This window comes from Homarus americanus, unplaced genomic scaffold, assembly GCF_018991925.1.
Source record: "Homarus americanus isolate GMGI-L3 unplaced genomic scaffold, GMGI_Hamer_2.0 scaffold11022, whole genome shotgun sequence".
Lineage (NCBI taxonomy): Eukaryota > Metazoa > Arthropoda > Malacostraca > Decapoda > Nephropidae > Homarus > Homarus americanus.
Window position 1 is genome coordinate 12,232,692 of NW_024737068.1, and position 16,765 is coordinate 12,249,456.

General features: G+C 37.7%; 1 protein-coding gene across 3 annotated transcripts in view; it reads left to right on the top strand.

The window, feature by feature from the left end:
- Positions 1-16,765, top strand: part of LOC121872965 (calpain-7-like) — a 102,899-nt gene that overhangs the window by 77,078 nt on the left and 9,056 nt on the right. For all 3 annotated transcript variants that reach the window (XM_042376116.1, XM_042376118.1, XM_042376117.1), the window contains exons 6-8: positions 1,228-2,072; positions 8,866-9,110; positions 13,327-13,535. In XM_042376116.1, the coding sequence (XP_042232050.1) occupies positions 1,228-2,072; positions 8,866-9,110; positions 13,327-13,535 (1,299 nt within the window). The remainder of the gene's footprint in view (positions 1-1,227; positions 2,073-8,865; positions 9,111-13,326; positions 13,536-16,765) is intronic.

Sequence of the window (16,765 nt, forward strand, 5' to 3'; positions counted from 1 at the left end):
CTCCATAAGGTGTTCCACCTTGACACACAGGGAGGACCTGGCTCAATAGCAGCCAAGTCATCTTCAACAACACCTGTGATAACTCCTTTACAAATCCTATACAGGTATTTCTGATCCCAGGACAGATCTTTCTCCACTTCATCATTAAACACAGGGAAATCAGGGAAACTGACTGGCTGGAAGGCGACAACTGGAAGCTCAGACAAAGACTCCTTGATCTGCTTTCCAATGGGACCACGCCAATGCTCAGGACCACTTGGTTTACCATCATAGTGATAAAAAACTGCGCGGAAAGGCAGCTCATTTCCGTGAAGCTGACATATGAAATAATGGAGCGGGTGACCAAGTAACATTTCAAGATGATGAATGACTCCATTTTCTGATCCTACATTTACAATGGTTCCATCACAACCAACACACACAATGGGCTGCTGGGTTAGATTTTTCTCCACCAGAAACTCGTGAATAGTTTTGGCAATCTGCTTTCCGTGTCCAGTCTTGGGAGTCACATGTGTGAGATATTCAGTGCCAGGCTCAACCATGATGACATAATGATCTTTCACCATCATCCTCGAACTCCATTTCTCGGTCTTCTCATTCTTTATCATCACACGAGTGGCGGTCTTCTTACCATCAAAATAGAGTGACGTCAAATTATCTAAACTAGCCATCTCCCCTACATTACAGTACAGTAATACAACATTGAGAAATGAAATGAGAAAAGGCTGATAATCAATATAGACATAGCACCATACTCATCTGCAACAAGACAACTTAAATGAAATAAGAGATATGAAAAAAAAGTTGATAAACACTGAACAGAACATTGCACCGCCACAGCGGCTGTTTGGCTAGTACTGTAGGTAAATTTAAAAATTTCAGTAGAAAATGCGGCAGACTAAACCTCGACATATCAGCTTCAAATTTGGCATGGAGTCTTAGACATGTATAAGAAACAATGCCTGAAGAGTGCAGCTTTGAGCAAAATTTCACTGCCCCCTATAGTTCAACTTCTGGGAGAAGTTTAGAATTGAGGTCAAACTGTTTTTTGCATTAAAAATTTCCAAAGCTCACCCTGTGGGTTACAATTGGGAGAAACTTATGATTTTGCTAATACATATGAGACGTAGGGATAGCTAGTCAGTTAGTGGCTTGGAATGCTGTAATTTTATATCTTCCTCTTAACCTAATGGCTATCACCTTTTGTAATTTTCTCCTATTTCACAGGCAGACCAATTGTGGCCAACAAAAGCGGACTTCAACTGTCTGGTAAATCGGAATACACAAAGGAGGAAATAGATGTGTTAAGAAGGACTTCCAATGTGAATGGACAGGATTATGTTCCTTTTTTGGCTATTGATTTAAAGGAGAAATTTGCTTTTTCTATACCATTTAATGACAAGGATGGTGTCCTACCCCTGGCACCAAAACAAAAGAAAAATTTTGCAAGGTGGGCACGACCTGAGGACATATCTAGTGACCCAAAAATGATTGAAGTAGTGGATTATTACAGCATTAAGCAGACTTGTGTTTCTGATTGTTCCTTTGTGGCTTCTGTTGCTATCAGTGCTCTCTATGAAAAAAGGTTTAAGAAAAGACTCATTACAGACATCATATTTCCCAAGAACCGCAATGGTGATCCTGTGTATAATCCCTGTGGCAAATACATGATCAAGCTTCATATTAATGGAATTCCAAGGAAAGTTATTATAGATGACAAATTGCCTGTGGGGCACCATGGTGAGCTGCTGTGTTCTTATTCCACCAATAAGAATGAATTTTGGATATCCTTGGTTGAGAAGTCGTACCTGAAGGTCATGGGTGGGTACGATTTTCCTGGATCTAATAGTAACATTGACCTTTATGCTCTGACGGGCTGGATACCAGAGCGTGTGTCTATCAAAGATAAGGATTTCAATAAGGAGGGTACGTTTCGCAAGATAGTTGAACGCTTCCACCGTGGTGATGTACTGGTTACTGTCGCAACTGGGGAGATGAGTGATGCTGAAGCAGACCGAGCTGGACTAGTGCCTACTCATGCATATGCAATGCTTGATATTAAGGAAGTGAAGGTAAGGCTTATTTTTTATGAACAGTGTTAAGGAGATACAATATTCAGTTAGCATTTTTCAGTATTTTGTATATAATGACAGATGAGTAAATGTATACTGTACTGTAAAGAATGGCAATAACTGAGAAATTTGAAGAATGGGGGAATTCACAACCTTAGGAGTATTTATAACAAAACAGAAAGACCTTTGTACCATGTGTTCATAATTTCTTTAAAATATAGGAACTCCAGTAACCCCTTTACTGTCAAGTATGGCATTTGTTGTTTCCTGGTTTTCACTATATTATAGGAAATTATGTAAGGAACAAAAACATTTGATGTACAGTACTTATGTATTGAAAGGCTATGCATAACATTTGCTGGGCCCACTTCCTTGGTGCCTGAGGTACTGTAGCATGTTTCATTCTCTTGTAGTCCTAATTATTTTGTTATACATTTTTTTATGCAGTTGTTACATTAGGGAGTGATAACCAAGTGAACTTAGCACTTCCCTCGTCAAAGTGTCCCTGGTTCAATTACGGAGAACTTTTAGTTCACCCAACTGTGATTGGTTACCTACCGGTAACTTTATTATTGAGAAGTGAAGGCAATCAAATGCATGGCCAGCCAGTACTGCCTTGTTGTGTAAAAAAGGCTATGTACAGTAGAGCCTTACCATTCTCAGTTTTATGGTTCGCTGTTTCGACTTCACTGCTCATTTCGTAAAAAAAAAATAAAATAAAAAAAAAATAATAATAATAATAAAACTGTATTAAAAAAGAAAAAAATGTTGGTTGGAGATACAAAATATTAGTTCTATATTACATAAACAATTCCTTCCCTTCTCATAATCATCCTCTGGGTGATACTATTATGCAGATAAAGATAAATAAATAAATAAATAAATAAACAATATAAGACACAGGCAGACACCGGGGGTTGCTGGCTGCCCGACCAGCTGTTCGCATATGTAAACAAACTCAAAAACTCACCTGGGGTTGAGCTTGAGATTTTTTCAGGAAATTTATTATTATACGATGTTTTATTAACCTGGCACCAAATGAAACTAAGTACAGTACAGTGGTCCCTCAGTTAACGAACACAATTAGTTTCAGAAGTTCGTCCTTGAACCGAAAATTTTGTTAACCGAAACCATTGTTTCAATGGGATTTTGGATAATTCGTTCCAGCTCACTGAAAATTACATACAAAGTAAAAAAAAATGCAGTAAAGTACACTTACTTTGAGGTTTGCATGTAGAAGGCTCCTGGTTGATGATGATGATGATGGGAATTAGAAGTGGGGGTGGAGGAGAAGGGAGAAGAGAAGGAAGTGGGGGTGGAAGAGAAATCACCCCATCCTTGATGCCGTCATTTCACCCATAAAATTTTAAGTTCACTAGGTGTAATTCAAGATTATTTTCTTTAAATCAACACTGCACTGCACTATATATTGTCAATATGTTAAATAAATTTCAGAATGACCAATAATTGTACTGTAAAAATGTAAAAATACTCTGTTCAAGAGACCCACAAGCAAGATGTTTTCTCCACTGAACAGTGATACAAACTTAGGCCTTGGTGAGTGAGTGAAGTGGCTGATGGGCGCACCAAAAACTAGTTCCCTGTACTGCAATTATGTTAAATAAGTGTTAAAATGACTTAAAATTTTAATATAAAAGTTGGAAAATTATTGAGTACTAAAAATTTTAATATAAAAGTTGGAAAATTATTGAATACTACAACCTTCTTGATATTTACTCCAATTTTAACGAATGTAAGTCCTAGAACCGATTTCTGTATTGGCGGACTAATCTTCCAGCTGGTGAGCAAGCCAAAGCATGTTGAAACATGTTCGTAAGAATTTCGTTAACCGAATTTTTGTTTGTTAACCGAAATGAAGATTCTTATGGAAGGTAATTCGTTAACCGAAATTTCGTTAACCGAGGCGTTCGTTAACCAAGGAACCACTGTACAGTAATATGGGAATTATAAGGAAATTTCATAGTTGTTATAAAAGCCCAGCCACTCACCATACACCGTCACACACAATTTCCTTTCCACTTAATTTTTTCGTATTTTATACTTACTATGTAGTATAATGGATGATTTCATTGTTTTATTAATGAATTTGACCATTTTACGTGTATTTAAAGAAAAGATACTGAAGTATCATTTACGGTTGTGTTTATGGGTGACACAAGTACAATTTCTCAAACATAATGTACAAACTGGTTCAGTACACCTATATTGTATAGTGCACTATATTGTATACAGCATTGTATATATTTATAAGTAGATTTCATTGTTTTGTTAATGTTTTTCACCAATGTATGTGTACTTAAAGAAAAACATACTGCAATGCCATAGACAGAATTGGTGTCTTTATGGGTAACTCAAGTATCCCAAATATCTATTAAATACTATGGCAACTAATATTATTCAGGGATATTGATTATTCATGGGGTTTGTGGAACCTAACTCCTGTGAATAGCAAGGGTCAACTTTACTTTTCCCCAACATGAAAAGATCTGAATATATTGTGTGTAGGGGTTAAGTTGGTGTGTTATTGCTGGGGTGAACCCTGTTTTTGTTTGTTCATCACTAGGAACCCACTTCAGACAGGAGTACCCACACCAACACTAAGTCAGCCTGCATCATGTAGCAGTAGCATACAATACTGTTCAAGTGTTATCTTGATTCTTAGTTATTTTGTTATTGTTTGTTTCCCCTACTTAGAATGGTACTTAAGCATAAAGCATGTTAACCCTTTGGCTGTGGTAGATTACCCTAAGCTGAATAAAATCGTCTGGTAGTAGCAAGAATAAAACGGCAAGTGCGGAAAATGCAGCTAAAGAGTTACCGGTAAACATAAAATTCATAATTATCATTGTGTATAATTTCTTGCTTTTATGTAATATTAATGATTCTATTTTTATTTTATTGCCATCGTTTTATGGCCATTTTCCATTCTTGCGTGAGTTAATTATGATTACTTGAAGGCATCTTGGTCTCTTTCAACCTCGTGAATCAGTTGTTTATCCTTGAGATAAATTATCAGTATCTCCCCATGCCATTCTTGGCCTTCCCCTGTCTTTGCTTCCCTCCACATTCAAACCCGTGCAATTCTCGACCCAATTGCTTTCCTCCATTCTTTCTGTACATGCTCAAACCATCTCGGCCTACCTCTACCCAAAACCTTGCCAGTACTTCCAATACCCAGCTGCTCCTTTAGCTATTTGTCTCTGTACTATTTTTTCCCATTTTTTGTGGTAAATATCTCTAAAAAAATCATGAATATTTTCCCCTCTCTCTTATTTTCTGCACATTTAGATAATTGGCTAGTCTAAGCTCATTTCATTAAGTTAATAATGATTCATGTTAACCAGGGTAAGCTTTACAGTGAATTGTTTTGTATTTTCTATGGTTAGATCTCAAGTGTAACACTAAAAATGAGTTGATTAGTCTTCAAGCTGAGAAAATTCACTCCGTTCCTAAGGAACTACACATTCTCTTTTCTCAGAAGATAATTTCATGCTGACACTTTGGATGCTTGGTAAATAAGTTGAATTTTGTTGTTTCATTATTGAAGTTAGGGAGACTTTTTGTAATGGTTGGTATTGCTAAGGATGAACCAATCTTTACTGACAAAATTTAGGGACAGGCTTGGCCAATTCCAAGATGCTTTATTGGTGGACATCTAAAATATGTTTGTCTGCCCTAATCCTGTGGATGTTTCTTTGAGTGACTTGTTGATTTGGACATGTGTGTGGCCAATCAAGGTTGGGGTTTCCATTCTTCAGAGGACTTTGAGGATAAGGGTGCAGCCGTCAACTAGTTTTTACAATTCTGCATAGTGACTTAAAACAACTTCTGTTGCTTCTCATTTCTTATGATGGCCATCAAAGTAGAAAATAGGGGAGAAGTATGGTTTTTATTGAGAAGACATTCACAGTTGTTTGCATCCATTATGGGAGTATTTTTTGAACATCAAAGTTCTCCTTTGCTGCTATGGGAATGCTGGAATGTTGTCAGAGCAGGCATATTATTGAGGAATTGAATGAATCTTTGTGATTGGGTGTTAGTTCTACATTCTTTCTTTTTGTTCCTCTCCTTATTTCATTTTTTGGGGAACTTAATCATAAATGTTAGATAATCACTGGCTTCCAGTCTTTTTATCACTTATGTTTTAGGAGAGTACACTCGGAGTGGATGCTTTGCCCTTTGACTGGTATAACTGGGGTCAGTTTTATTTGTTTCCTCTTCTGCCTGAATTCTGCCTGTGATCCCAAAGCTGAATCAGTGTAGTTTACCATCTTGAATAAAAAAAATTTCAATTTTCATTCAGCTTCATTCTATTATATCAAGTCACACAGAGAAAATGGACCCAGGCTCTTGTGCTCGTGTCCTCAGTTTTACAAATTGCAAATGTGGATTATCTAGATATTCTGGTCACCCAGTTTTAAGGAGTTAATGGTGGTAGGTGTGAATATGAAGGGTACCCTAATTTCTGGGATATATTTTATGAGTTATCATCTTAAATACAAAAAGTTTGTTCCCATACCCTGAGACTTGGGTCATCACCAGAATTCATATACAGTGGAGTCTGCATTTACGCGGTCAATTGAACCTGTGGAGGCCCGCGCAAAACGAGAAACGCGTAAATGAAATAACAGAACATATGGGATTAATTGAAATAGAGACTGGGCCGACCCCCAAACTCCACTTTTTCCGACACAATACCTACGTTGTAGTAAAAATAACATCTTAATTTTATGATGGTATGCACACACAATTAATATTTAAGAGAAATACAGTCGCCCAGTTAATGTCCATTCAAATAATGGACTCAGCTGCCCCCCTCCCCCCACGCTCGCTGGCTCTTCCCGCTCTGAGAAATGTTTGGGTGAAAACACTAGATTTTAAGGTATAATAATAAATAATACCTCAGACTAAAGTTAGGATAATATAATTGACATTGCTGGATTCCTTGCAGGACAGGGAATATTTTGAATGTAAACGTCATATATTTTGCACAAAAGATAAAATGTTTGCTAATTTTCATCATCTCCTTACATTACATCTAAAATTTGTATGTCTAATGCAAATTTTAAGATGTTTATATTTAAAATGATCACTTTCTTGTAAGAATTCCAGCAATGTAAATTATATTCTGGCCGGGTAATTTGTATGAATTTTACGAACTAAAAACAAATTTCTTCAGTAAATAAACAAATTATACTTCACCCAGACACTATCTGTCTATCAAAATACCCCACCTCCTGCTCCCCCCCTCTTCCCACGCTGCTGGGTCCCTTCCTCCCTCCCTCCCTCCCTCCCTCCACCTTCCCTCCCTACCAGAGAAATGTTTGGGTTAAACAGTATATTTACATTTTTAGTAATAAATAATACCTCAGACTAAAGTTAGGATAATATATTTGACATTGCTGGATTCCTTGCAGGACAGGGAATATTTTGAATGTAAACGTCATGTATTTTGCACAAAAGATAAAATGTTTGCTAATTTTCATCATCTCGTTACATTACCGTACATCTAAAATTTGTATGTCTAATGCAAATGTTAAGATGTTTATATTTGAAATGATCACCATCTTGTAAGGATTCCAGCAATTTAAATTATATATTTTATGAGCTAAAAACATATATATCTTCAGTAAATAAACAAATTATACTTCCTCGTAAATGATGAAATTTACCGCGTAATTAAAATATTTAATTCTGGCAAGGTGCCGCGTAAATGACCAAACGTGTAAACAAAAACCGCGTAAATCTAGACTCAACTGTACTGTACTGTACATAGACTTTTGGAAATTTTTAAGATGAGTGCCTATTTCCTATTTTTATGTTGGAAATGGCTCTAATTGTGGGTGTCTGCCACATAACACTTGAATTTTTTTCTACCCTCCTCCCATTTTGATAACTGGCTTCTGAATCATGTTAATGAGGGTTTGATCCTGAAAGCCCATTTTACAGCTGAACTAGAGCTGAATTACTTGGATTCCATTTACCTCCTGGGGATATTCTTGAAATTTGTCTCGAGTGAAGGGGTTGGTACTGCAAACCTGGTGTATAACTGTCGAAGCAAGTGCAATCGGTGTTGTAGTAAGAATGAACTGTATGATGTTATGAATTATTACATTCTCCTGTCTTAGGTCAAACTGTGACCCATAGTTTCTCATTCAATGCAACAGTTGTCATGAGAGAGAGTTCCTCACTGGCTCTGCCATAAAGTGATGTTTCAGGATTAATGTCTCATTTTTATATGTATGAATACTATGAAACAACATACTCATTACGTGGAATAAGAATTAATTCCCTGAATTTGTTAAACTGTATTTTCGTCTTTACTCTATTATTATATGAACACTGAAATTATCACTATTTTCATTCAGTCGTTTGGCTATCATGTAGTGTTGAGCAACTGTACACATACTCCAGATTTGATGAACTGAATATGATATATTTTTCTTTCAATTGATGAATCCTGTTGGATGTTTAGCAGCAAAAAATACTTTTTTGGCTCAGTTAGTAGTGCTCTGGACTCCTGTTTTATGAGACATGGATTCAAGCCTGTACCTGGCAAAGTTGGGAGGGGGGGGGGGATATTCTGCCATGGTGTATACTTAGCTGTCAGTGAACCACGTTAATACTAAGCTAACTTGTTCCACCTTGGGTTCGCTACGCCACTGGTTATGGAAAATGGCATTACGGGTGTTAGCTTTCATGAGAAATGAAGTATGGACCTTTTAAGTGTACCCATTCCTTATTATTAATTTTGTACTGTACTACACTTCAGGGAAAACATTTGCTGATGCTGAAGAACCCTTGGTCACATCTACGCTGGAAGGGAAACTACTCTGAAATGGACCAGGAGCACTGGACCCCAGATATGTGTAAACTTCTTAACTATGACCCAAAGAGTGCCCAAACTTTCGATAATGGTGTCTTTTGGATTGATTATGACAGCTTGTGCCACTTCTACGATGTGATCTACATGAATTGGAACCCTCGGCTGTTCTCTCATACATATTGTACACATGAGTAGGTTAACTTTTAGTTTTACATACAACTAGAAAATAAAATAATAATAATAAGATATATGAATTAGAATAAAAAAAAAGACATGCTTCAGTGCAATATAAAGGGTAAGCAGAAGGGTAATAACAAGAAATATATTCATAAGAACGTGTAAGATTGAAAGAAGTGTCAAATTGAGAGTGAATCATGTAGTGTGGACATATTAAGGGACTGAGAAGTGAAAGATTGGTAAAACCTTTAACTGAATTTGTTATCTGTGACACCTGACTTCTTCAGGGAGCAGCTTCTGAGAGGATGGTCATGACACAAGAAACTACATATCACTAAATACACGTACTGTACCTCCTGTACCCTCTCTGTTCCCCTCAACTTCTCCTCTAGTGCCATTGTATATTTTTTCAAATGTATCTGTCTACATCCTTCTCACTTGTCCATACATCTTGGCGATCCTTTCATAACACATTCCACCACTTAACAATTTACATCATTTGCCTTTTTTGCAATTTCACACAGTTCATAGTTTCTTACTCCTTCCATTCTTGTAGTTTGAAATTTGGAATGTTCTGCTCCACTCCCAGTTTCTCTCTCAACGTTAAGATAGGAAGTGGTATACTATCTCTGGATTTTTTTCTCTACTTCCAAGCTTACAGTTCTCCCTTTGACAAAGCTTCATGTACTCTCCAATCACCCTCCTCCCATGTGCTCCTTTCCTACTTATCTATTATTTACATTTAACACTCCCAAATAACTGAACTGTTTAACTTCTTCCATTTTTTATCATAATTTAGCATTTTACTTTACTAAGTTTTTCCCTCTATGATATACCATCATCTTGTCTTAACTAGTCCTTTTCAAAATTTATTACTGTATCTTTGTCTTCCTTTCATTTACCTTTATTTTCTTTTGATTAAGCGCCTTGTCAAGTTTTTCACCTCCTTTTCAGGTATTTGTCACATTCACTGTAAAAATCACTGCATCGTGGTGAATTGTCACTAGTGGTCTAATCCAACTTTCCAGCTCCAGTTTCAATCTTGCTTCACTTCACTCCATCCATAAATATGTCAAACAACCATGAGTACATTACACATCTCTACTTCACTTATACTTTCATCTCAGTTCATTCACTTAGTCTTCTGTTTGTTTTCACACATGCTAGAATACTCATGTTGAAGTTTTCACTGCATCAAACAGATTTCCTTCTACTTCATAAACCTTCATCACCCGCAGTGCCTCTTAATCCAACCTATTATTCCTTACATATGCCTTCATAAAATATCAATGCAGTAAACAGCTTCCAGATGTCTCCAGTGTGTTTCCTTTGTATGTTTTTGCTGAAAATAATTGGTCTATACCACCACAACTTCCTCTATATCCTCCCCGTTCGTCACATATCCTACGTCCTGTTATTTTTTCACCCTCTTAATTGCAATTCTACCACATACTTTTTGCATTAATACTTAATAAACTGATTCCTCTGCAGGTTTTATGCACTTCCTTTTTATATTTTTGCTTTTGGTACACAGGGAGACAATTTGGTTAGTATTGCACTAGACTGCTTTCACCTCCTCATCTGTAAAGTTTGGTATCCATTTACAGCTGGTTACACTAAGATTGCTCCAGGACCAAACTTGCAACTTGTAGGACAAGAGGAAAGCACTGTATCCCCTATACAATGGTATTATTGTACTGTAGCTTTCAACCAGTAATCTGATACTTTCCCTGTTTTCCATGCCATCTAACATGCTATTAGTAGGATTCTTATTGTTTAATGTTGTTTTAACATCCCTAATTCTAATACCATCCACTCCTGAAGGTTTTGCTGATTTTAATTTGCTTAATGTTATCTTTTCCTTGATATTTCTTTCTGAACCTTAGTTTCCCTCTTTCTTCCTCCAGCACCTAGCATAAAGTCTTTACCTCTTTTTCACTTTTAGTTACCATTAAATCCTCAAGATAATCCTTCTATATATAATCTGTTTATCTCTCCAGGTTTATCTCTCCATAAAAAAAATTATATCTTAGTGTTATTCCATTCTAGATTACCAGGTCAAATTTATTTTTCAGACTTGCAAAACAGATTCAGAAAATAAAGCAGTATGCTCACATTCAGCATAGAATTTTGGAACAAAAATAAAAGTATGAACAAGGATAATATTATGGTACTTCTGTTTCATAACTTTCATAAATTTACCTGAGATGCATTTGTAGTGAGAAGGATAGATATCCAGGAAGCAGCTTTGTACATAAATGAGCAGAGAGTATGACATTGAGTGATTTTTGGGGGGATGGTGCTTCTGCTGGTGGGTTTTGCTGGCTTATTTGTAGTGACAGGTGTACAGAACTGTACCACACTGCTGTAATTGATGTGTGCTGCTGTGGTACTCTCCTTCCACAACAAGGCCCAAAATCTAGGTGACCCCTGACACTTCATGCTGGTCAACATTGCCTGTGAGCAGCACATCCCTTACCAAAAATTACTGGACACCATGATGTACATCCCTCTTACTTATTTCCTATCCATCACCACATATTTCATCTCCTTTTTTTTATTTTCCTCTCTTCCTTGTACCATCCACCCCTGAATTATACACTCTCAGTATTTTCATACCACCTGAGCAGACCTTGATCAGCTCTCTGTCTGAGTCTCTAGCATTTCCATACCTTCTCAAAGATTTGTCAGGAAGAGAGTGAATCAGGTTCAACTTGGGTTGTATGGACATATTGAAAGAATGGGAGGTAGAAGGTTGGTAAGTATAGTGTACAATTCAGATATAGTTGGAAGGTGAAAGGGAAAGGATGATGTGAAGGATACACTAGAGGTGATGGAATTGACATCCAGGAAGCAGCAGTGTGTGTGAAAGGAGTGAAGATCATGACATCAGGTGAGTTTCAGGGAAAGACTTGCTGCTTGCTTGTGTGAAGTTGTTGTTATAATGTTATTACTGCGCTTCAACAATTGAGGTCTTCAAGCGCATAATGAGGTTAGTAATTACACCATTCCATCAAAAATTTTAAATTTTGAGAGATAAAACTCTCTTGTGTGTGTGTGTGTGTGTGTGTGTGTGTAGAGACCAATGGATATATGGAGCCATGCAGTAGAAGTGGAGAGCCATAGCTGTAAACACATCTGTTGCAACAGAAATAATGAATGAATGACAACACGTGAAGGAAGAATGTGTGTTTCACCCTGCTTGATGTTGTGGTAATATATGCCTTATAATCCTCTAAAACCAGCACAATTGCAAAAATTTGCATAGATTTTAATATGAAGCAAAACACCCAGAAATTGGAACACTGCCTAGTAGTTTCCAGTGTCACTACTCTATTGTCCACCACTATGTGTCCACCTGGCCACTATTTTCTGGTCCCTAGCTTCTATTAATGACACTTTCTTCTGCCAGTACATTGATAAATTCAGTTCTAGTGCTCTCATAATGGCTTGTAACTGGGGACCACCGTCCAGTGATAGGGGTAGTGATGCTAGAGTAATGAAGGACTTTACTAGTCAAAACACTGGAAACTGCCCAAATCTAGCAAGTGCTTGGTTCCATCCATGTTGGGTTATTGAGGTTTCTTAATATGGATAGAGCGAATTGTATCAAAAGAATGTCAACTGGTTGTGTACAGGGAATCATAGAAACAATGTTGGCAACAGAAATGATTTGCTAGAGAAGAATATGTGAGGTGTAATAGGATGCAGAGAATAAGAAATGTGGAAATAAGAAGAGATGGTTCAAGGAAAAAAAATGTTGGGTAGAGAGCAGACAGGGTCAGTTCAGGTGGTATAAACAAATTGAGAGTATGGGAAGTGAATAATTGTAAAAAGAGTATAATTTATATGTGAATGCAAGGATAGAGAGGGGAAGACCAAAGAGATGGGATGAAAGACATAATAAAAGTGAGGGAGATGGACTTCCAAGGAGCAGCAGTTTGTGCTTATGATATGAAGTGATTATGGTCAAGGATGTAATACTGATAAGTGATGTAGGGTTGTGAGAGGTGTAAACCAGATGGAAGTCCCTCCCTGGGGGGCCTTGTTGTACTTTCCCTTTGAAGATTTAAGGAAAGTTTAACCTTGTTAATAAGAAAGTATACATATGCCTTTGTGCCATTATGTGCTGTGTAATATTTTTCTAAGCTCTTTTCTTATTATTTATGTAAACAGATAAAAATATGATATTATTATTAGCTGACATATAATTAAACGTGAATGTCCTAGAACTTGGAACTCTGGTGCTGGTCCGGTGCGAGACTTGTACAACATTGGAGAGAACCCACAGTACTCCCTTGAGGTGCAGTGCCCAGGAGGCACTGCAGTTTGGCTTCTTCTTACCAGACACATTACCGAAATAGAAGATTTTCGTAACAACAAGGAGTACATCACCCTCCTTGTGTACAAGACTGGAGGGAAAAAAGTCTTCTATCCCTGTGAGTCATTATGTTTTTCTCTCTTAATTATCCTTTGCACTGGCCCTTGAAAACAATGATGCTACCATCATAACATAACCTTGTATGAGAAGAAACCCACAGTGGCAGACAAAATGTGAGTTTCTTCTCATTCTGTGCATTGTTGTTTGTGTTTTGGTAACTCTCTTAGCTTTTGATAGTTTTATTCCTAAATGTAACACATCACACCTACCCCTGTAGACTCGGCATCTTGGGGTTGAGAACTCCTCTTCTAACACTAATATGCCTAACATGTTAAATAAAGTTACTTTTTCTGTTGTTCATATTGGGTGGAATAGAATAATTGATGGCATTAAATGTTATCTTTTAATATAATTACTGTATACCTCTCCATTATGTTGTCTCCCACTGTCTCTGTTATGTTGTCTCCCACTGTCTCTGTTATGTTGTCTCCCACTGTCTCTGTTATGTTGTCTCCCACTGTCTCTGTTATGTTGTCTCCCACTGTCTCTGTTATGTTGTCTCCCACTGTCTGTTATGTTGTCTCCCACTGTCTGTTATGTTGTCTCCCACTGTCTCTGTTATGTTGTCTCCCACTGTCTCTGTTATGTTGTCTCCCACTGTCTCTGTTATGTTGTCTCCCACTGTCTCTGTTATGTTGTCTCCCACTGTCTCTGTTATGTTGTCTCCCACTGTCTGTTATGTTGTCTCCACTGTCTGTTATGTCTCTGTTATGTTGTCTCTGTCTCTGTTATGTTGTCTCCACTGTCTGTTATGTTGTCTCCCACTGTCTGTTATGTTGTCTCCCACTCTCCCACTGTCTCTGTTATGTTGTCTCCCACTGTCTGTTATGTTGTCTCCCACTGTCTGTTATGTTGTCTCCCACTGTCTCTGTTATGTTGTCTCCCCACTGTCTGTTATGTTGTCTTGTCTGTTATGTTGTCCCACTGTCTGTTATGTTGTCTCCCACTGTCTGTTATGTTGTCTCCCACTGTCTGTTATGTTGTCTCCCACTGTCTCTGTTATGTTGTCTCCCACTGTCTCTGTTATGTTGTCTCCCACTGTCTCTGTTATGTTTGTTGTTCATAATGTAAAATTCTGCAATGCAAACAATATGTATAGTATATTTTAATGATTTTTTTTCAAAGCTGCTTGCAAGGACAAATAAATCAACCTTTGTATTAAGGAAATTAATTAAGAATGAATATAATAATTCTTTGTAAACATAAAAGTATTTGGTAAATTTATTGTGATAATATACTGCAGTACAATACGGTATCAATAGCTCTGTCTTTTCATTTACAGTAACTCTACACACTGTAGAGTTACTGTTAGTATACAGTGTACAGTCGTCCCTTGGTTATAGCGCACTTGGTTATCGCGATTTTAGTTATCACGCCTCCATCAAAATCTGCACACCTGCTGTTATAGTGCATTTTTCAAGCCAAGAATTTTTTTATCACGCAGTTGCCACCAGGTGTTTTTACCCATTTGCTTCACTTACATCTATTGAGGATAAATCTTTCACCTACAAATTGACAATAACACATTTGCTGTAATCAGACATATCTAAGTTGCCTCAACAATTGCAACCCCAGTTGCAATTTCAAATTCTGTGTCACACTAAGGAATAACAAAGTCTCGGGTGCACTCTAAGATTGAGAGAAAATGGAGGACTCAGGCGTCCTGAAGCGATGAGAAAACGGACTCTTCAGACGGGGGACTCAAATAAAGAAAGTATAGCTACATGTTTTGTGGACTACAGTATTGAGCATACCCTTTTCATCACTTTGTAATAAACCTAGCCATGCCTATGTGTGTTTCTGATACTTACCATAACATTATCTATATCTTTAGTGGGTCTAAATGGTCGTAAAATGGAAAAATTGGGGTTGGGTCTTGGATGCTTGGAACCAATTAGAATAAATCCCATAGGTTCTGTACTTTCGTTATCGCGTTTTTCGTTAGCACGTACTCGGCGTGGTCCCAATTAGGCGTGATAACCAAGGGATGACTGTACAGTATTTTGATTTAATGATTGTAAAAATTTAAACACCTTTATTTTTAATTACTATACAATAGCTTTTTCAATTTTATTATTAAATTTTTTTAGGGTGAGAAACATATTTTGTACAGTATTTACCCATTATATTAAAAGAAAATGAGCATTACCTATATTCTAAGCAGTTTGGCTGGCTAATGCATATCCTATTAACATTGTTTGCCTACAAACTACATAGCGGACTCTTTTGAATCGAGCTCCACACATCAATAGAACTCTCCAGTAATTTCTTGCATTTTCCAAGCAATATACTGTACTACAGTGTACAGTCAACCCTCGCTTTACGCGGTCCCACATTACGCGTTTCCACGTTTCCGCGGTACCCTGCCGAAACCGGAATGCTCACTTTCCGTGGTGCGTGTACCCCTTTACGCGGAGAGCGGCGCGAGCAGGGTGCGCACAAGGTCGCCCAGTCACCAAAACATTACCGAGTTCTTCACCCGCTACCCACCACAGCCGGCCCAAGTCAGTGATAGTGATAATGATAGTGAGGATATGGACTTATATGGACTTTGAGGGGTTTGACAAAGAGGCCCTGCAAGCCTCTGTGGTGGATAGTGATACAATTGATACAAGTGATACAGGTGAGGGCCAATAATCTGCCCTCTGCCTCGGAACCAACCCCCCATCCCCGTGTGCCCAGCCATCTTTTCTACTAATGTAAGTGTTTAAAAACCTAATATTATTGATATTTCTCTTAATTATTAATTGTGTGTGCATACCATCATAAAATTAAGAAGTTATTTTTACTACAACGTAGGTATTGTGTCTGAAAAAGTGGAGTTTGGGGGTCGGCCCGGTCTCTATTTCAATTAATCCCATATGTTATGTTGTTCACTTTACGCGTTTCTCACTTTACGCGGGCCGCCGTGGGTTGAATTAACCGCGTAAAGTGAGGGTTCACTGTATATCATTTTAGAGATGTCAGGAAAGTGACAACAAGTAAAATGAGCAGCAGCAATAATTCTCCGAGTGGTAAGAGACCCTGCAGAGTCATCACTTTAGATGTTAAGTTGGAGAGGATGAAGGGCATTGAGGCTGGTGAAAAGCCAGCCACCATCAGTACACTGTAGATGATGGCAACCATAGAAATGACGGTGGTTAGTGTGTGAGGTGGTAGTGGGCATCAGGTGGTGGAGTGAGAGTTGGAGCTGCAGTATGGCCATTTGACTCACTTCATACCCATCAA